Source organism: Tetrao urogallus (genome assembly GCF_951394365.1).
Source record: "Tetrao urogallus genome assembly, chromosome: 7".
Taxonomy (NCBI): Eukaryota; Metazoa; Chordata; class Aves; order Galliformes; family Phasianidae; genus Tetrao; species Tetrao urogallus.
In genome coordinates this window covers 29,159,201-29,180,867 of record NC_136820.1, presented here as the reverse complement: position 1 = coordinate 29,180,867, position 21,667 = coordinate 29,159,201, and the positions used below count along the sequence as shown (strand labels likewise).

General features: G+C 38.4%; 1 protein-coding gene across 1 annotated transcript; it reads right to left on the bottom strand.

The window, feature by feature from the left end:
- Positions 1-1,194: 1,194 nt before the first annotated feature.
- PEX1 (peroxisomal biogenesis factor 1) lies at positions 1,195-21,414 on the bottom strand (the record flags this gene model as incomplete). The annotated part of the gene is made up of 24 exons (XM_079538550.1): positions 1,195-1,276; positions 2,278-2,408; positions 2,633-2,833; positions 3,963-4,193; positions 5,016-5,189; positions 6,320-6,423; positions 6,507-6,649; positions 7,261-7,325; positions 7,828-7,962; positions 8,231-8,400; positions 8,581-8,770; positions 9,921-10,075; positions 10,565-10,735; positions 11,208-11,304; positions 12,025-12,157; positions 13,062-13,162; positions 14,377-14,486; positions 14,755-14,878; positions 15,810-15,929; positions 17,321-18,087; positions 18,177-18,291; positions 18,524-18,607; positions 19,378-19,521; positions 21,286-21,414. The coding sequence occupies 24 exons, from the start codon at positions 21,412-21,414 to the stop codon at positions 1,195-1,197; spliced, it is 3,876 nt and encodes a 1,291-aa protein (XP_079394676.1).
- Positions 21,415-21,667: the final 253 nt, after the last annotated feature.

The following is a 21,667-nucleotide window of genomic DNA, read 5'->3' as shown; positions in this document are numbered from 1 at the left end:
CAAAGCTGCCTAAGCACTTCTTAAGAAACATTTTGGGACAGTAGCAGGAATGGAATTCCTGTTTGCAAAGTGAAAGTGTCAGTTGTACGTTAGAAACAAGATAAGTGCTCGTATCTATATTTATCACTTGTCTCTTCAGAAGTCCCTCGACTACAAGGAAATGCTGGCTGGCTGCTGGGGAAAGGTCAGCATCAGCTGGCAACGTCAATAACAGCCGGGTGTATCACCTGATCACAGAAGGGGTGATGCTGCCCAGTGCCCCAAAGCAATACAGGTATGAGAAGGCACATGACAGTAATTACAGCCAGAAAAATCAATGCTTTCTAATTACCTCACAGAGGTAAGCAGTAGGGAAGGATGATCAGCAAAAATGAGCAAAAGCCCACAGTATTGGCAGAATGTTGTGAAAGGGTGGTAAGGACTCACAGCAAACAGCTCCAGTACTTTTTCTTTCCAGGCCTTTTCCTTTCCCCTGCTGTAAGACTTTATCTAGCTATCAGCTGGGGAAGACAACTCTTTAACAATCTCACTGTAAGTAAGTAGATGTGACTGTAACCCCATGTAAAGTAGGGAAACTTCCAAACGAGAGATTTTTCAAGTCTCCAAGAAGAAGATAGGGTTAGAAAGATCTGATTGTTACGAAATGCAACTTGATGTTACTCTGAATAATTAATGGTGGCAAACGACAAGATAAAATTATGTAGTTTTGTCTTAATATTTTTCTTTTTTGGCTACAGTCGTTCTAGACTTACCAGTATTGTTGGCCCATCAATAAACATATGATGTACCACTCTTCTCTGAGCCCTCCGAAAGCCATTAGAGAAAAGCTGTTCAGAATGTCACTGCATCATTTCCTGCCTTAGACAGTACAGTTTACTCAGACAGGGAGATCATTATTAGGTTGTGGCAACTGTATATTGATAAAATCAAAATTTAATTTTTTTGTGACAAACAACTGGACATAACATAACAGAAGTTCTCTCAAAAATTTAATATTAATTTCCAGGAAGACAATTTTCTTCAAAATAAAATGTGAAATAATTTTACAGCATGTAAACTAGAAAGACATTTTCTTCAACTGCTGCATTAATAAACCCATATGAATATAAATAATCTGATGTAATCACTTAAATATTAAGCTCCCATTTGTCATTTTCATTTACAGTTCAGTAATTACAAGCACATTAGAAGTTACTATGCTAGAGTCATTTTTTGTCCTGGTCTGAATGCTGACCCAACTTGTCCTTTCCTCTTGGGATTCTGAAAATTATCGTACCTGGAAACAGTAAAAGACAGCAGCATATTAGCCTGAAATCCCTTTGTCTGCATATGCCCCCAAAATACACAGTAATGCAGCACAGAACTATCAGTGTTCAATTATATTTTGGCTGAAATGAAGAGCACCTGTTTTCTCAGACCTGCAGGCCTGGAGGAGTTTTCATCCACTACTCTGACTCAGGCAAAGCAGAGCACAAAGCTATTTTTTTTTTTTTAATTACTATTATTCTAAAATAACATATATATACTTTAATTATTACTCTTTAGAGGGGAATGAAGAAAAGTGGACGGGGGGTACTGATTCCTAGAAATTATCTCTTTCTCCTTTCCTTCTCTCTGATCCCTGCTGTTAAGATCTGCTTATCCATGTAACACCTCAGGTAGATCACACCTTAATTCCCAAGTCCAAAAAACATCATGGACTGTTTTGATGCCACTTTTCAGCTTTTTCACTCCAGTCATTTTCAAGTTTAATGGACATGTTCTCATTTTCAGTATGTCTTCTCTTTTGCAAATTGTTTTTCTTTGGGAACATATATAATGAGGACTCAAAGCATCATACCTCTTCCCAAATACAGTAGTTAACAGAGGCACTAGTCACTAGAAAGTCATAACAGAGCAATTTGAAAACATGGTGAACTGCTACTCAATGGGAACAGGTAGGACCTAGCTTTATGTTTTAGAGAATCAGAATTCTCTTTGTACTGGTATAACTTTTAACATAATAAAAGGGGTTTTGGGTCTGGGATTAGAATTTCTAGGTCCAATGTTAATAAAAACAATAAAAGACACCCACACCCACACTGGTAAGATAATTTCTTCTTTCTATTGTGTACCTTGGTATTGGTGAAAAAAAACTGCTGTCACTCAATTTCCATGCCACCAGAGTGGCACACAGAGTATCATTAAATAACTGTTGTGGTTCTGATGAATAAGAAATATGGAAAGACCAAATCTCCACTTGAGCTCACAATTAATAATGAAAAATATAATGCTTACAGTTCAGTAAAATTCTTCCAGTCATCTTGGCTAATGGATGGTCTTATACCCTCAAGAGCAGTCATCAAATGGGACTGGGTAATAATTAAAGTGTTCTTGGCAAGCACAGACTGATTAAGGGTGCCATCCTCCTGGAAAACAGAGCCACGAACAAACAATCAGAAATTATCAGAGAAAAAGGACCCCCTGTAATTACAATCACTGCTTCCCCCTGCATTAGTAACACATGCCTGGCTTATCTTCCTCAAACTAGGTATCACTTATCTTTGTTATTTTTAATATTATTGAATGAATTATTTATCAGAATACAATGAAAGGAAGCGCTTAGACTAAGTATTACAAAAAACTGTCATACTCCATTCTTGCTTTTGTAATTGGCTTTGATAGCATTGATTTCTGTCCTCAGGTGCTCTATTTGCTGCTCCTGGTTATTTTCCAGTGAGTCTTCTTGGGAGACTGTTCTAAGCATTGAAGGTTGTGACGATGCTGTGTCTCTCTGAGAGATGTTGGTAAAATCGTGAGTTATAGAGTTTGGTCCAGACAAACACAGAGAGCTCTAAATTGATCAAAGAGAAATACGTTAACTAATTATGGATTCAAAAGAGCAACTCAAACATTAAGATTTAGCTAACTTTCCTACCAACTTCATTCAGTATCACCTTGCTCCCACCAGAAAAAAGAGTACTTTCAAAAATACATCATGCAACCTTTTGTATAGACATAGAAGAAAGCACAAGTTTGGAAACGAAGTGTTTTCCCTTCAGAAAAAAATCAAAATATTTTTGCAAAAGCCTATGTAAAAAAAATACAAATGTCTAGTAAATACATAGCTCTTTTTATGTACAAAAAATCAGTGGTTCTGAAATCTGAGGTTCATGCAGTTAGCTTCAGAGTGACATTCCATTTTCTATCACCTCCAAATTCTCTGTGCACTGGGTAAAACAAGCAACTTCAAAGTTCCAAAGTTTTGCAAGGTGAAAGTCCTTGTAGCCTCAGTGAAGAAATTCCAGAGTTAAAGGAAAACCTAAATCTCTCAAGATACATTACTGGAACATTGTCATGTATAATACAAGATAAAACACAAGAGCACTTTATGAGACTTAGCAGTTAGAAATTCTCCAGTGTGAAGAGAAGCTATTTTTGGCTTTAGGAATCAATGCAAGACAGTTCTGAAAACAAGATTCTAACACCTTTGATAACTACCTGTAAATACAATTCTGCAACAGATCTCAGAATGAATGGATCACACGCAAACTGTAAAGTCATCTCTCCACTGTAAGGAGCTCACAGCCAGCATGTTCTGCTATATTTACCCAGCAGCCAAGTGAGACTGATCAGCACTGTGACATGGGCGCTGGCTAGCCAAGAGCAATAAACTTTGGAAGGCAACAAGGCATTAGACCAGATAGTAAGACCTGGTGTGAATACAGTTGGTCTGATAATAAAGCACTAAGCAGTATTTTGGGATTTTGATTTAAAAGTTCTTCAAAGTTGTAGAGAAATCCATATCCTGTTCTGTCAGATGGAATATCCCACCCTGGTTCCCACACTGGACCCACAGTGCATAGGATGAAGACAGCTTGAAGGACAAAGCAGACATAACTGTATTTATTAAACCTCGTGGTTTTTTTCCCACTTCGCAGTCGATAATTTTTAGAGAATTCAAAATATCGAGAGTGATTTACCAGGTCTGAAGGACTTCCATTTCCTAGTTCTGATTCATAAGAGCTTCCAAAATAAAGACGATACATGTTGGACCTTGGATCTTCAGGAAGCAACTCAGACATGTCCAAAGAAATAAGAGATTGCTCAGGTGCTGCTTCTCCATCTATTGCTGAGTCATCTGAACCACTGCTATGGTTTAGAAAAACCATGGAAGACAGACTGAAGTCACTATCAGAACTAGAACCAAAATCCTGTGACAAAGAACAGAGCAGAACGTTCACAGGTGTTAACTCACAGCTAATTGCACTCTGTAATGCATTAAAATATTTCATGTGTAGTCCAAACAAAAGTTTTGATTTGCATTTGTTTCTAGCAATTCTTCTCTTGGAATATGAGCTCTTTCATGCCACTAAACCCATATTTCCTTTGATCTCCAAGTAGTGGAAGCCTTGCCTGCCCCTTTTCAGCTAGAGCAAGACAAGCATTAAAAATATGATGGCAGGCAGTTGAATAGAAGTTAGAAGAGGAAAGGAACCTGTCATTTACAAGGGATAAAAACTTACAGTGGGATCCTGTACCTTATATTAAATATGGGTATTATCTGAAGGGGTCTTCCAGAGTCCAGCTATCAACATCCTCTTTCCATACCTCCCCTAACCTCAGATCACATTAAATCTGTCAGAGTTCCCCATAAAACCCACCAGTTCCTTGCTTCCTCCGTCACTGCAATTGTGTCACTTCAGAACGGAATTTGCTAGATACTCTTTGAAGGCTTTGAGTGATCCCTCCTGTTGGTCTATCAGTCATTTCTCACAACAACAATAAAGAGATTCGGCTAAAATAAATATTTTTTTATATTAAATGCTTCTCACAAAAATTAAAGAAAAAAATCTTGTCTTTAAGAAGTTTAAATTTAAACTAATTTGTTACATTATTCTCATGTGATACCATACACATTAAGATTTAATTCTTATTAAACAGCTTTGCTGAAAACACAATGGATAGAATTAACCCCTTCGAACATACCAGCATTGAAATATAAAGAGACCATCTTTTATATCTGTATTATTTACCTGCGTTAAACCTGAGCTTAAATTATGTATTGCCTCCAACTGAGCATTGTATAATAAAGCTTTTAGGTCAGCCCCTGTGAAGTGCTCTGTTTTTGCAGCCAAATACTCAAGGTCCACATCATCTGCCAAGGACAGAGAATGACTGAGAGCTTTTAAGATTTCGCAGCGTGAACTCTGCAAAGAAAGAAAAAAAAACCACAACCAAACAACTGTCAGTAAAGCAACCTGTTATTTTCCTCTCCTAGAGAGTGCTTCGTCTCTGTCACAAGCAAATTCTTCTTTAAAGATACTCCCCTAATAATAGTACATCTTGGATACACTGAATAATAATCAAACTTTAAAACGGGCATGATTTCTGTTACCTTTTCCTAACGAGGTTAAGAGAAGATGTACCAAACAGTATACAACACAGAAATATATTCCTCTAAATACTCATCTAACATCTGAGATTTTTATATGTGTCATATAAACAAAATATGAAGCTGAACACTGCTAGTCATATTTCCTTTTGCACAGAGAAATACGATGGAAGCGGTAAGCACTTCCATTTACTTGAAGGATCATATTCTAAACCAAAATTTAAAAAGGAAGAAGTCAGAACATATTTGCATTTTTGGCATGCAGGAACATCACTGTGTACATTTAAAAATAACATAATGTGGCATTTGTTAAGCTTTCCAATTAATCTGAAAATGAACAGCACAACTATAATATAAGATGGGGAACCAAAGACATGCCTTGTACAGCCTTAAAGGCCTGATCCAAAATGAACTAAAAAAAATTCCCTTGCTAGACAGTGACACACCTGACTTAAAAGAGCTTGTACACTCAAAATTAAATGTGGGCAAAGGGTGGAATCAACAAGAATTCAGAACAAAACTACTCTGAAAATTTCAGATAATCAAGGGTTGTGAATGCCTATGGGTTCACCACCTCAAGCAAACAGCAGATGCATCGGATTTTTAATTCATTGGAAGATGCAAAAGATTATAAACATGATGCTGCAACTAATCTCTGTGGAATAGTTTACTGCTACAGAATATTTTTTATTACTTTTTTTTTTTTTTTTTGATCAGTTACAATCGCTGGAATATGGTTTGATTCTTAAGACTGGTGATAAACATTTTTGTTTTGCCTCAGTTTTATACCAATGTATTGGCACGAGTGAATTTTTACGTACAACTGCAGCTGTGCAATAGACCCCAGTTTGGCCAGATTTGAAATATAAAGAAATGGAGATTAACTGAAGCCCAGTAGTTTCCCAGTTTTCCCATTTTGTCACATAAAACATTTTATTTTCTCACCAGATCTGGAGGAGGACAGTACAGGCACTTATCCAGTCGACCAGGTCTTAACAAAGCAGGATCAATCAAATCTGGGCGACTAGTAGCAGCTAGCACATAAACACCTTTGGAAAACATGAAGAAAATACCATTAACACCTGCTAGATATCTGTGCAAGGAGGGAAAGAGCATACAGATGAATTTTTACCTTGTAAACCTTCCACACCATCCAACTGAGTCAACAGCTGATTAACCACTCGGTCTGTAACTCCAGTGTTGTCATGACCTCGGCGAGGAGCAATGGAATCAAACTCATCGAAGAAAACAATGCAAGGTTTGGCTGCCTGAGCTCTTAAAAACAAACAACATTAAGTTAAATATAAGTAGAGGATAAAAAACTCGTCTCCTGTAAAAGTTAGAGGTTCTAAATAATTTTTTTTCTATGGAATCACTGCTCATTTTTATGACGTATCTTCTCCTCAGTTTTCCCTTTCTAAAGTATTCAATTGCATTAATACACATGAAAGCTTCAAAATTCAGATGTGGTCTTGGATTATATAAATACAGTATAAAGACTGTCTACACTGCAACGTACATGAGAAGCAAACGCTACGAAGAGTACATTTACATTAGTAAGCATTGAGGCTCAAATTAGGGCATGTTTGTAAAAACAAAACTACTGGCACCAAGGATCTCAGTACCAAGTCTAGTTTGACTCTATGTACTGTGTTCATTGCCAAGCACTCTGAAGTGGAGAGAAATACGAAAATTCAGAAGTGCACCCTGATCTTAACTGTTCTTAGAAAAGTTCTTAAAAGACCATGTTCAAATCTTGGCAACTTATTGACTCCTTTTTTGGCACCTTTTTTGGCATTTGATAACCGTATCTCTCTGAGAACAAAATCAATTCACAGAGCTTCAACCAATAGAATCATAACATCAGAAATCTTTACAAGGCCAACCTGTTAAAGATATCTCTAACTGCTTGTTCACTTGCTCCAATATATTTGCTGAGCAGCTCTGGTCCCTAAAAGAGGGAAAAGAATATCTGTGTTACACATTATTGGCTTTAATTTGTCATTTAATACCAACATTGATTTTACATACTGGAGCAAGGTAAGTTGTAACCAAGAGAATGCCAGCATTCCAACTATATTCCAATGTAGCACAATATGTATTACTGTATCACAGGTAACAATTTACACTGCATTTTGAAAATACATTTAAAATATATTGCCCAACTTCTGGTCCCACAGAACCAAAATTCAGGATTTGTTTTTATTAATAAGATGGGTAACTAAGACAATCCAATTGAAATTTATTATTCTGCTTAATGAAAAATTATTAAAAAAAGAAACAAAGTCATAAAACTGTGAAGCTCCAGAAAGTCAGATGCTTGGTTATCCACAGAAACTATTTTTGATGAGTTTTTAACTTTGGTATTTTGCTTTTACAAGCACCTACTCACAGCTATTATACCGAGCTATTTAATACAGTTAATCAAATGAATCAATCAATTTTCTTCTTACTTTGACACTGATGAAATTCATTCTGCTCTCTCGAGCAACTACTCCTGCTAACAGTGTTTTTCCTGTTCCAGGTGCTCCATAGAGCAAGACTCCTGACCTCTGTCGTATAGGCAGGTTCGCAAATAATTCTGGATACTGGAAAACAACACCAAACAAGACATGTTATGAAACATGCAATTATTCTACAGTGTACTGAATAATCACTAGTGTTTGATTTTTGAAGGGTGCGGTGAAAGAGTTCTCTGGTAGCTGAAAATACTTGAAGACTGGGAAGACAGAAAAGCAGCTTAAAAAACCATATTTGTCTTCCTTCTGTCAAATATGTGCTGCTTCTTAAAGATCATAACTGTTCTACTAACAAAATGTACAAAGTTCACGTAACTGACTTAAAACTACTGCATACCTTTGCAGGTAACATGATGGTATCCATGAGTATTTGCTTCACATCTTTTAAGCCACCTATCCTATCCCAGCCAATGTCCTTAGGTTTATGAAGGCTGACATTTCTCAGAGCTAATGGAGTGAAATCTTTTAAAGCTTTCTGAAAATCCACGGTTGACAGATTCAATTCTGCTTTAAAGGAAAAACAAAAAAAAAACCTATATAACCCAAGAGTAACAAATTCCTCACAGTATGCAACAATTAAAGACATTTTAAATGTGAAACAACATTTGGCTTTTCATTTGTGTATTCTAAGAAGTTCCGGATAACAAAAGTAAGAATATGAAATAGAGGTTTTGACAGTGAACGTACCGCCGTGTTGAAATGCATCCTGGTTAGAAATACAGGCATGAATGGCACGATCAACCAGCATAGTGAAATCTCGAGCAACAAAACCTTCTGTTTCTTTTGCAACATACTGGAGATCAAGACTGGAGAACTTCTCTACATCGCAGTTCAGTTTGTTTTTTATTACAGAACAGAGCACTTCACACCTTTGCTTCTGGAAAATAGAATGGGGCAGGAAGCGTGTGTTCAGTTGTCAGTTGACGTGGCTTTCGGATACTCAGAAAGCAAATATGTATTACTTATCTCACACATCACTATCATGGAATCTTCAAATGACAAAATCTGAGTAGGCACAAAAATGAACTAAAGTCAGCTCTTCAGCTGAACTTCAAGAAATTCACCAGTTTTACAAATTCAAAGGTTTGCACTGCCAGTTATCTTAAATCTAACAATAACAACAAAACAAACTCCCACCCTCAACTTTCTGCTGTTTCACACCAATGCTTCAGTTCCATAAGAAAAAATGAACATATTTTCCTTTGTGCTGAACTTATTGGATGTGAAATAGATAGTGTTAGATAAAAATACAACAAATAATTTGCTATCTTTTGAAAACCTGACTTTTCCACTGGTGCCTCATCCTCATTCATTTATTAGTATTAAAAAACCCACAACAAAACACCAGCACCCAAGCAAGTAGGAACTACTTGTGTTAAACACCCATCAGTTGCCATAACCACGTCGCATCCACTGCCTCCTGCAATTAAGTCATACTGTTCATTCTTCCCTCTTTCCTTTTTACAGTTCCAAAAGGGACTTCAAATAAAATTCAAATTCAAATAAAATACAATTAATATAGAAAAATAAGCCCAAACCTGTTCATAAAATTTAGTTTTAATAACATTTTAACATGTAATTACCATTAATAATATGTTAGCACATACTTATTCCTCTGAGAGGCAGAAAAAAAACCCCCAACAATAACACACTTAAGCTAAGTCTCATTTATCTAACTGTAGTGACCTGACATGTTCTCTCAAAGTTGCTTCTCTAGAATTCCCTTATGGGTAACAAGGGAACATTCACCTACCTTGGACAGCCTAACTTGTTTTTAGGTTGAACTGAACCATCCTCTGAATACAGCTTTTTTCTCTCCACTGAGGATAATGAAACAAATTGGGAATTTTCACTGGCTTACTTTCCAGCCTTATAATGTCACACAGGAGTGCTGGGGTATGTAAGTATCATTAAATACTTTCTATGATATCCAGGTTTCTCCTCATCCCCCAGACTAACCTACAATCTCTGTGGCTGAAGGGAAGGCAAACAACACTGTAATCAAATTAATAAATTCCCAAATTTACCTGATCTGGTGACTGGATATGTTTGAAACACTGAAATATATGAGTTCCTTGAGCTGAAACCAGGGAAGGATGTAGAGCATGTTCAGACTGACTTGTAGCAATTAATGCAATCAAACTCCCCAAGGAAATAACTTCTTTTATCAGATCTTTCAAAACTAAACAGAAAAGGCATTGCTGAAGGAATTGCAAAATAACAAAAAGATTCTATATTTGATTATATCCATTATATACAGTGCAAATAAAAAGCATTAAAAATATATTTAAAAATAATTTCTTTATTGCTATGTTTAAATGCTCTTTTTTAACAACAAAATAACAAAACCAAGCCAAATTAAAACAATGAAAATCCCCCAAACATCCCAACCAAACAATATAATTATTTTTTCTAGGACAGTACATTTCATTACTAAATGTCATCAAAAGTGCTGTTTAAAAGTTAAATTTTTGCAAAGTAACTGATGATGTCTACCACAGGATATTAAACATTATTTTTCTGTGTTGTGAACTCCACTCTAAAAACATACCACACTGTTCAGAGGCAATAATGATTGAGACAGAATGTCCAGCTAGGACAGTACAACTGAGGTGCCAGAAATGCTGGGCTGCATTACACTTTTATCCAGATACAGGTAGTAGAGCATTACCATAAGCAAGTCTACTGCTCTGAACTGACTCAGGGCTGTTCTCATGCTCTGGTGTAGGAGGTACTCCAACAATGTGATCAAGATCGTCCATTAAAATAACGGATGGTTGTCTCCATGACGCCTCTAAAAAAGCTTCTTCCACATTTTTCCTTATGTTTCCTAATCTTTTTCCTGTAGGATAAATGCATTTTAATGACAAAACATAAAAGGAAAAAAAAGATCAGACTTGTATATCTTGCTCAAGTAATATTCCAATACTTGGATTCAGCTACCTTACATATGCTTCTGTAAATCCAGATACCTATTTTAAAGCAGAAACAACACGTTCTATCCAAAACCTACTTTCACTAACACAGGCATTCTAACAATTATTTATGTTTGTTCCAGCCACCACAGCTGAAGAAACACACCGCTGATCCTGCCACTTTCTCCTCATTTGTTACATCTTAAAATAAACGTGGCAAGAGTGGTTTGAATGCAGTGGTGGTATGAGGGACAGAAGCTGGCAGACATGAAAAAAAGCTTCCTTGCAAAAGGAAATTTAACAAAAAAAACAGAAAAATTAGATTACATGCGGTAACTTCATAATTACAGTTCTTTGTCATACTGCAATTGTTTGAGAAAGTAACAGGTATTATCCTACCTCTTAAAGCTTTGCAATCAATTACTTCTACATGAACATCCAATCTATCAAATGCTTCTTTGCAGATGGCCTTTGCTAATGTCGATTTTCCACTTCCCTGTAAAAATAAAAGTGAGCTAAAACAGAACTATTTGCTTCTGTTTCTGTGGAATTTCTATCAAAACACACATCATCTAAGCTGGGAAGGCTGTGAGCACTTTGGTTTTACTCCTCAGAAGCATACACTTATTCCATCTCTGCATCACTTGGTAGAGACTGAAGCCATAGGCTGAAAAAAGCCTAAGTCAAATTCGGAGTGGGTACATCCACTATAGACAGTGCTGTGATTCCACTTTTCCAGTGTTGTTTTTATTATGATGGAACGTGGTGTTAAATGCCACCACAAAAGACAAAAGGAAAATCAGAGCACTGGCTATACTGACGTTTTATGTTAGTTAGAAAATAAGAGCAAATACTGTATTCTTACTTTCAAATATTTCAGAGACAAGAAGCACCTATTATATAAACACAAAGTAGATTAACGACCTATGGAAATAAACTGAAATTTATTGCTATCAATATTCAAATTTATATATGCATATAGATGATACACACATATACACACTACATGTGAATGTATAATATCATAATATATAATGTCATAATATGACATACATAATGCTTTACTGTGTCAACTCCGTTCAGCCAACTGCTTGTTTTTCAGCTTGTTCTTTAGTTCCTCGAATTTGCATGGTAACAAAGAACTAATGAAAACAGTTCTGTAACTATTGAAAACCACTGAGCAGAGTTTGCAAGTGCAGAGCAGTAGGACGTGTACCTTTCCTCCTGTGAGAAGCACCCCTCCACTTCGCAGTCCCACAGCGATACCAGCCAGCTTTTGAGATAAAGGACGACCCAAAAGACTGTGACTTATGTGTTCATAAGAAGATGCTCCTAATTTGTCCACTCCCCTGAACAGCAAAGAAGACATTAAATGTCTAGAGTAGCATCAGCATACATGATATAAACAGTAATAATTGTAGTATAGTGAGGGTTCGATGTTGATTATGCAAAGTAATTCATATTTTCATAACTCAATCTGAAAAGACAGCATCTTTATTCCATAGAGGAAACACAGGGGGCACAGACAATGCAGATCACCCCTGCTGTTGAACAATTAATCACTCAATGTATATCACCCTAGCAGGAAGTGGGCCTCAGACAACAGAGCTAACTTCAGTTTTTGGGGTTTCACCTTGTTGAAGGTCCAAATAACAACCTCCTAAGGGATGTAACAAATTGGTAAAACATGGTGCACATCTGGGTCAGATAACTCAGCCCATCAGAAATAAAGCAGCACGTAGTTCATTTGCAGACATCTTTATCCTTCACCTGTCTTAAATCTTTGTGTCTTTTGACACAACAGTGCTCCTTTCAGGTTCACCAACAGCAAGGCTCTGTTTTGTATTTTGTATTGTACTGTGAAAAACAAAATGAATAAATACAACTTGTTTTTTTTACATTCCTACTCTACCATGCTAACCCCTGGTCAGCTCTAATTGCCTCCTCTCAGCTGCCTTTCAAAATGCCAATAGCACAGTAAACAGCATGCTACCACAAGTCTCTCAAGTCCCCTCTTCCCCAACTCTACTTGAAGTTTACCATACAGCACCACTGTTTGTCCTTCTACAAATGACAGCAACATTATGATAGGAAGGGCTGAGCCTGACACAAGCCAAAATACCAAATGACGCAGAATCATGCTGTAAGATCTGCATCAATTAAATAATACAAAAAAAAAAGATCACTTTCACTAATAATCTTCTTCATTAATTCCCATTCCCTCATGCACTTTCTGCTATGAAGATGTCTCACCCTAAATGGTTTAGTCTTTTGTAAGGAAGGTTTCTGTCTGTTTCACGCACAGGCAGCTGGCTGTCATCATCAGCTTTTGCAGTTAGAGGGTATAAAAGAACCTACAACAAAGGAAAATGTTAGTACTTAACATTAAATACAGCTACAAGAGAAGAGTATAGAAGTAACTACCCTTTTTTGGAATCTTTGTAAATAAAATTTGCAAGTATGCCTTGCTGAAGCTTAATCTGCCTGAAAGAAAGATGTATTGGTAAAATGACATGGATAAAATATTTCCAAAATATAATCTAGTGTTTACAATGATGTAAACTGTGACTAGGATAAGTGCTCTTTTATGTCAGACTATGCAGCCCATCATATCTCATATCTTTCCCCACCATTAATGTTTCTTTTACTGTATCCTCCTTGTTGTGCTGGCATCGACACCCATGAGGCAAGATGATCAGTCAGACAGGGAAACTGATCTGGTTGAAACACCTGGCTTTTTTCACAGTCTAGTTTACCAGGGAGCAAGTATGAAAAGCTAAACTAGCAAACAGGACTAATTGCAAGGTTCACAGGCTGGAACAGCTTGGTAGGTGACTCTGTTAACGAATGCACACTGTCCTTTCATTTTAACACTGGTCTGTGTAACCATCTGTAGAAGACTTCTCTACTTCTCAAATACCGATACAAATAAAGCTCTTCTACTTTTGCTCAACAGGAACTCTAAACTTTGCAGAAAAAAAAATCTATTCTGAACAGCCAAAACAGGACACCTTAATTCTCTGCCAGTTTAAAAGTTAAAAAAAAAAAAAAAGAATTATCCTACTATTACAACCATTACCCAGGAGTCAAGGACATCGGCTAAACCTGCATTATTAATGGAAACCCTAATCCCAATTGTTTAAATTTTCTGAGAAAGGAAAGAGGGCACAAGCTATATAAAAGGGAAAGCAGAAATAAAGTTTAAATAGGCATTACGTCTCATCTTTGTAGAATCAGCTCCTGTTCATGTAAAGTGATTTTACAGTGGTTCAGGGACTAAGAGAAAAAGTAACTATGCATCAGGATGGGATATTCAAACGTGGGCAATGCTGACTTCCCTCTGCTCTGATTTTCCTGACAGCTTGATGCAGACTATGAAAGTCAATGACAAATAAATTTCCAGGCATGCCTGGAATCTTACCAATGCCTCAGGCTGTAAAATAACACACAGAACGCAGGTGTAACTTAATGAACAAACCAACAATTATTTAAAATGCTACACATAATTTACTTGTAACCAAATATAACAATTTAAATTACTTGATACCTGATAGTATGGGATATTTACTTGTATATTAGTCTTTTGCAGCAAACTGGGACTCAGTATAAAAGTATTCTCAGACTTCTCTTCTTCAGTGTGCACGTGATCCACTACAGTAAGGACAAACTCCTCCATTCCTGTAAAAACAGAAAGTACAACCACTAAGATTCCTAATTATTTCAACTTTTATTCTTCACAAGATGAAATATTAATATATTCAGAAATACTATATATACTCCAAAATGAAATAATTAAAGAAGTTAATCATTATTAAAATGTAGTTTATGTTTACAGCTCCAGTGTAAAGAGATATGTTATATTAAATGGTGCACAGAGAGATCACAAAAGGTATATTGCCTAAATAAAATTCCTAATGGACAGTTAAGATTGCTACATGGTCCTTACCTTCTTTAATACGCAGATGTATGCAGTTTGTGCTTGTCATTATCCATGGAAGATCCTCAGTAGCAGAATCCTTTAGCCAAGCACTGAAAGCACATTTAACATCATCTTCACATGTATCTTTATGCTACATAGGAAAACAGAGACAAAAAGGGACTTGAAACAAGGTATTACTACGACTGTCCTCCTTCCATGCATAGAGCATTTGATTCTCTTATAGTAGCAGAGATCTGGAAGAAGATGAACAGTCTCATTTATTTGGAAAATAACACTACGCCAACAATTCTGCCATTTCCGTCACCTGCTCTGTAGAAAGCACCTGCTGCTTTGCTACTCTGCCTTTGCTACAGCAACAATTGGCTCTTCCACCGCCCTTAACAATTTTATCTTTGGAACACTGATGTAAGGCAGAGAAGTTTTTATTCTTTTATTTATCTGTATTGCAAGATCCAAAAGCACTACTCAGCTTCTGGGTTTGAAACAGTGCCAGGTTACCACCACTGCCTGTCACTAACTCTGGCTAGGCACTATATCCACCTTTCCTGTACATCCTGCTTCCTAATTAATTCCTAACCTAATTAAAAAGAACATGCACCTTTTCCTTATTAGCAGGTGTCCCTCAATGCCAATATCTTTTTTCATAAGCAAGACACTTTCACACTTTGAAAACAAAGAAAGACTCCATCATACCCTTTAAATAGAAAAATTTTACAGGTAAGATGCAGAACTATTTGAAGTACTTACCAAATGCAAGACAGAGTTCAACAACTTAGGTATCAGCAAACAAAATACAGAATAATATTACTAGATAAGCTTTGTTAGATCACTGCATCTTCTTGATTTCAATGACATACAAAGGAAAAATAAAAACCAAATTCCTTGGGAAAGCACTCATACATGATAGACATCTTCCAAGTTATCATGTAACACAAACAAATCCAACATTAAAAAAAAACAAACAACAATACAACAAAAAAACAACACAGACAAGTTTGACCAGAGCAACATTATTTTTTCTCAACCTATGAACAAATACATGACCAAGAATATCAACTCACTAAGTTCTGTGTGGGTTGCAGTCTAAGAGATATAGGAATTTTAGGAATAGACTCTAGTGACTTAATTTGGACTGCTGAATGCATTTCAATTCGTAGCTTTTTTCTCAGGTCATCTGGAATCTGAAATATTTAAAATAAAAGCAAAGAAAAAAGAAACATCAGAAAATAAAACTTGCATATTTGCAAAAAAAAATTGCATATTGAGTACAATAACAGTTTCTTCAACACCAATTGAGCCTCATATTTGATCACTGATGGTTTATTCAGTGCAATTTACAACACATTTAAGAAACCATAAAGCTGGCATTCAAATCCTGTTCTCACATTTCTGAGTGTCTTTTATCCTACTTGTGAAAACACTTGCTACAGTTGACTGTCTATTAACTTTAAATAATAATAATAAAAAAAAACAACCAAGAAGATTGAAAAAGGATTCCTCTTAATTCTTAGAATGTTGCAAGAATGCAACATTTGGTGATTGCAATATATTTTACATGGGCAGGTTATGCATAAACAGGCTGTTATAAAGATCAGAGCCGCACACATTTTCAGTACAGACAGAAATCCAGTTTTCCTGAGCTGTACCAGCCAGTTTGCCCCGTAAAAAGGAAACTACTTTTCAAATATTCTGTACTGTTTTAAGTGTTTTCAGTTTGGAAATGTGTCTCAGAAATGTTTATGAAGTCTGAAAGACTGAATGGTTGCTAACATTTGGAAAACTGCTCGCATCAAACGATTTTGTGGTAAACATTACTGCAGGCTTTTGCTCTCACTCTTGATAAGAGTCAGCAAATGGTGAGAAGTGTAACGTGTCCAAATAGTCAAACAGTGATTTGGAGTGCATATGATCTATTTCTCTTGATCCTGCGTGTGTTTCCAGGAAAGAAAGAACATGAGCAGGCTGTATAGCTCTGCCAGAATAAGCTGAAGTGTCAGTGTCTGCACACTGGGACTGTGTCACCCTACAGAAAACAATATATAACAGACCAAGAGACTTTAAAAGGTATAAAAGCTAATTATTTGATAGTACTGCAAGATTTTAATGAAAACTTCAACAGTATATAAAAGCACCTGTAAATATCAGGTAACAATAGGATACATTATGCCATTACTTTATAGCATGATGACACCTAGAGTCCAGAGCATATTTTATAGCAATATCTGATGAAGAAACACTTCATTAAGCATTACTGAATGCACATAAACAGATACATTCATGTTCTCGTGTACGGCTGCCAAGAAATTCTGAAGAAAATATGCACCTCCAGCAACACTGAAGGGTTTTCCTATTTGGTGCCAAAATGCTAGGGGTGCAGAAGCTCAGTGTACACTGCATGATGATAATATCAGTGAGAAGGCTCAGCAAGGCGTAGTTCTAGCAATTATTATTTGATTGACTTTACTCAAGAACCTTCTGCAAAGCCTACGCCCAAACTGCACATCAGTTCCAGTTATCCAATAGCAAATATTATCCAGTAAAAAGCCCCAAAAGATAGTGTGCTCAAACTGACCCAAACTCTTCCAACATGTAGGGCTTCCCCACCGTTGCCATACTCTATGACACTCTTTAGGTCTTCAAATCCATTCCAAACGATCTGAACAACAGATCCCTCACTGGACGCTTGAATGCTATTGGAATTATTTTTGTCTTGCGTACCAGGCAAATGTTTTTGCTTTTCAGATGGCAGATTTTGCTTTGCTTCTTGATGACGCTGTCTGGGGGAAAGCAGCTCGTTTATTTTCCCGTAAGAAACTACAGCATTTGGATCCAAATCAGTAAATTCTAAATTCCATGGAAAAATATGAACGGCATTGTATTTCAGAAATGCATGAAGGGCTGATGCATTCTGTACGCTGGGAGGCTGGGACTGACAAACTCTAAAAATGGAATCCACGTGAATTAAGTTCAGCAGCTTGTCTTTGAAGGTGCTCATTTCATCTTTATCACACAAAGTCTTTTGTTTCTGTTCAGCTGTACGAGAGAAAATGCTCCCTATGAAATTCCACATATTTGGGAGAACATTTGAGCCAAACGTCACATTTGCATCAGCCTTACTCTGTTCAGGGGCTCCTGGATTTAACTGAGGTTGACTGGCAAAAGGCTCCTTTACAGTTTCGTCTTGCTGCATGTTATTTTTCACAAAACTCTTGAGTAAGATGTCACTTTCTGTAGAAGGCATGTCTATGATGTTTTCCTCAAGCTCACGTGCTTTCGGGCATATCAGCAGCTCTGTGCATGGTTCTAATCTGCCATAGGGGGCTGCTGGCACAAGTGTACCTGAGTATGAACAAATCAGATGAATGAATGCATCCACTCTTGCAAGACAGCTTACTCGAGGCACCACCAAAGCATTCACTGTTGCTTACCAATTCTGATGTAAATGTGAGTGTGGTGTTCAACCCATACAGGAAAGATGGCTTTTGGGAATACGATTCGGATCTGGTCCAGAAGATGCTTTTCAAGAGAGGGAGCGTGCAGTTCCTGGGAAAATGTGGTATCATTATAAGCTTGGACACCTTTAAAACATGCTTGAACATAGAAGTTCTACATATTTTTCTTACACATCATTTGAAATACAAAATACAATGAAAACCCACAACATTTAGTATTTGCTTAGGAGCAGAAAAGAATAGGGGATCGTGACAACAGCTTGTATCTATATTCTCTGTCATGTGCACAAAAATGGCATGAAGACTGGAAAAGGTTTTATTACCAGTATTTCCCAATCATCTGCTGAGAGTGGTTCCACTTCTACTTGCTGACAGGAGGAGACGTGCAAACAGGGTTCCAGGAATATCTGACAGAAGTAACATTATTTCAAAATAATTTAACTCCTTAAATGCATAAAAACTCTACCTAGAAAATTCATCTAGAAAACTGGCATCTTCATTACATGTTTTCACTGCCTTGAACATAGTTCCTCTTAACCACACAAGGTAATTCATAAGCAGGAGATGGAAGTTCAGGGTGTTAAGGATGGATTACATTGCACAAGCTTGGGGACTTCAACAATATGTGAATGGAAGTGAACAAACACAGCATCCAGAGCTTTAGCAGCTGATAACAAACACTAGTTTTCATCGTATATTATCTTACAACACCTCTCTGGTTCTGCAGAGAGATATATCATTTCTAGGGAGAATATGCTAGGAATGTAAATAAGCTAAGATAAGACACTGCTTTGAGCCAAAAATTATGCTAAATAAAATTTACCTCACCAGAGAACGTGAATACATAGATACACCACATAATAATGAGGCGTAGAGTAAAACAAGAGCAGAACAGTATAGTCTTTACACTCTCACTAATTTTAAACCCCACAATCTGGATGTTGAGGTATTAACATCCCGTGACACAACGCTTTGTCTGCCTCTAGGAAATTTTCCCAACTTTTCTCCAATGAAAGAATCATTTACAAGTTAAACACCCTGCCCAAGAGTAAGAGGCAAATTGAACTGCATGTTTAGAGACAGAGGATGTAGGATTATACAGTGGAAGGAAAAATAAGGAAAGAAAATTTAAACCCAAAATGAAGAAAAAAAGAAAGAAGGAAATGGCATTTCAAACCTGTTCTCCATCTGCAATGCCAAGTTTCTCTGCTAAATGCCTGTTCATCTCTGCAATATTTTCACTCCGGTGACCTCGATGCCTTATTTCCATCCAGCTCAAGTATATGGGCTCATCACCACAGGATACTTTCACAGCTTGGCCCTATGAGTTTCAGATAAATAAAATGAATTGTTTTCAAACCAGGCAAGAAAGATCACTAACCTGTAACTGCATAGAGGGCTACAAGGGATTTAAAAGTGTTTTCTGGATTTTACACGCCTGTTACTACTCTGTAACAACTTGCAACGGTTATGATACACTAGTAAAGGGTGATTCCATTAGTGAGGACAGGAAATTTGTGATGCTGGCAGAGTAGTTAACTTCTTGTTAATTGAGACTTCCCATAGAATTCTTCATGTAGCCTATTTGCATAACTCTTGTGGATTGATTACTTCTTTTATACAGACTTTCACTTTTATAGGCTGTTAAGTAAGGAAAGCTTTCTGTACTTCCCTTCTTCTACATTATACCGTGTATCTAAAGGAATGCATAGCTCCTACTTCCTAGGTATGGAAAACACATGGGCATAATACTAAATTTCTCATGCGCTCTAACATTCTCACAGATCCCAGGAGAGCTGTCACAAGCCGGGCAACATTTAGAATAAGTCACAATTCTTATCAACTCATACCAAAATGATCATATCCATCTCTTTCAGAACCGCTCAGCTATTTCCATTCCAAACTTAAGAATCTGGATACATTCATCCCATTTTCTCATTGAGACTGTTCTATGATGCATCACTCAATTCTCACTTCCTAAGGTTTTTGCAAAAATGACATAACTTGATGAAAACCAAGTGATGAAGACAACATGTGCTGTGAATATGCCACTGATGTGCTTTTTAAGACAGCAATGTTTCTATGCAGATCATTTTCTGTACAGAATACACACAATTCACTTCCTAATAATTTCAAATATTACTCAATACTTTGTTAAGATTTGGAAACACGCCTGGTTTCAAGACTGCTTTACCAGAGTATGTCACACACCTGCGCTCACAAGGATAAAGCTTTTCTTCCACGTGTCTCACTCCTCACACAACTCCCAGTTCCCAGGGCTGTTTTAACACCCACTTACCCCATGCCTTGTGCAATCAGATTCAGCTGTAGATTGCACTTTGTTCAGGATCATCAATTAACATAAGTGGAAGAACTCTCAGTAAGGGCGACAGAGCACCAGAACAGACTGCCCAGAGAAGCTGTGGAGTCTCCTTCTATGGAGCTATTCAAACCTATCTGGCTGCCTACCTGTATGAGCTATTGCAGGGTACCTGCTTTAGCAGGGGGTTGGACTCGCTGATCTCGAGGTCCCTTCCCCTACGATTCCGTGATTTAAGCCCCTTAGAACATCGTGATTCAGCAGACCGCATTCCGTGTTACTTCTATCAGGGTATCAGAGCCCAACCGTCTGCATTTTGCAGACTACACGAAATAAGTAGCCTGCCACAACACGTACGTTTACGCCGGATTTCCTGCAGCAAACGTAACGCCGCGCTCAGGGCCGAATTGCGGCCGGCTGCACGCATTACTGAGCAGAACGCGTGCCAGAAGCCCGGCGCTCGGCACGGCCCCGCCCGGCCGCACTCCGGCCTGCCAGGGCCGGGCCCCGAGGCGCTACCCGACGGGCCGTCCGAGCCGCGCCGCGCCGTATAGGCTGCGCGTCGTCACGGGCGCAAAGCTCCCGGGGAGGGGGCGAGGGGTCCCGGCCCGCGCGGAGGACGCTCGCCGTCTCCATAGCGACAGCGGGGGCGGCTGACGTCGGGCGAGAGAGGAGGGCTCCGAGCGTCGCCATAGCAACGGGATGCGGTGGGGGGGCCCCGCTCTCCCACAATGCTCTCCGAACGGGGCGTCCCCGGCCCGGTACCTGCTGCAGGCGGAGGTGCGAGGCCAGCACGGCGGGCAGGTGCAGGAAGCAGTCCCGGGTCCCGCTCAGCACGACCGTCGCCGCGGCGACTCCGGCGCCCCCTCCACCGGGGTTGCCGCTGCCCCACATACTGGCGGCCGGCTGGGCCGGGCTGAGCTGGGCCCCGCCGCCGCTGCGCGCCGCCCCGCCCTGGCGCCGAACTGCCCGCTCGGTGCGGCCGGGCCTTCCCGAGATTCCTTCTCCTCCCCCCTGCCGCCCCCGGGACAATGGTACGACCCGCTGCCGACCAATGCGGTCGCGGCATCTACGCGTTCCCGTCCTCTGATTGGCCGCTCCATCGGGGGCCGCGGCTCGTTCCGCCTGGCCTCTCGACGGTGCCCGC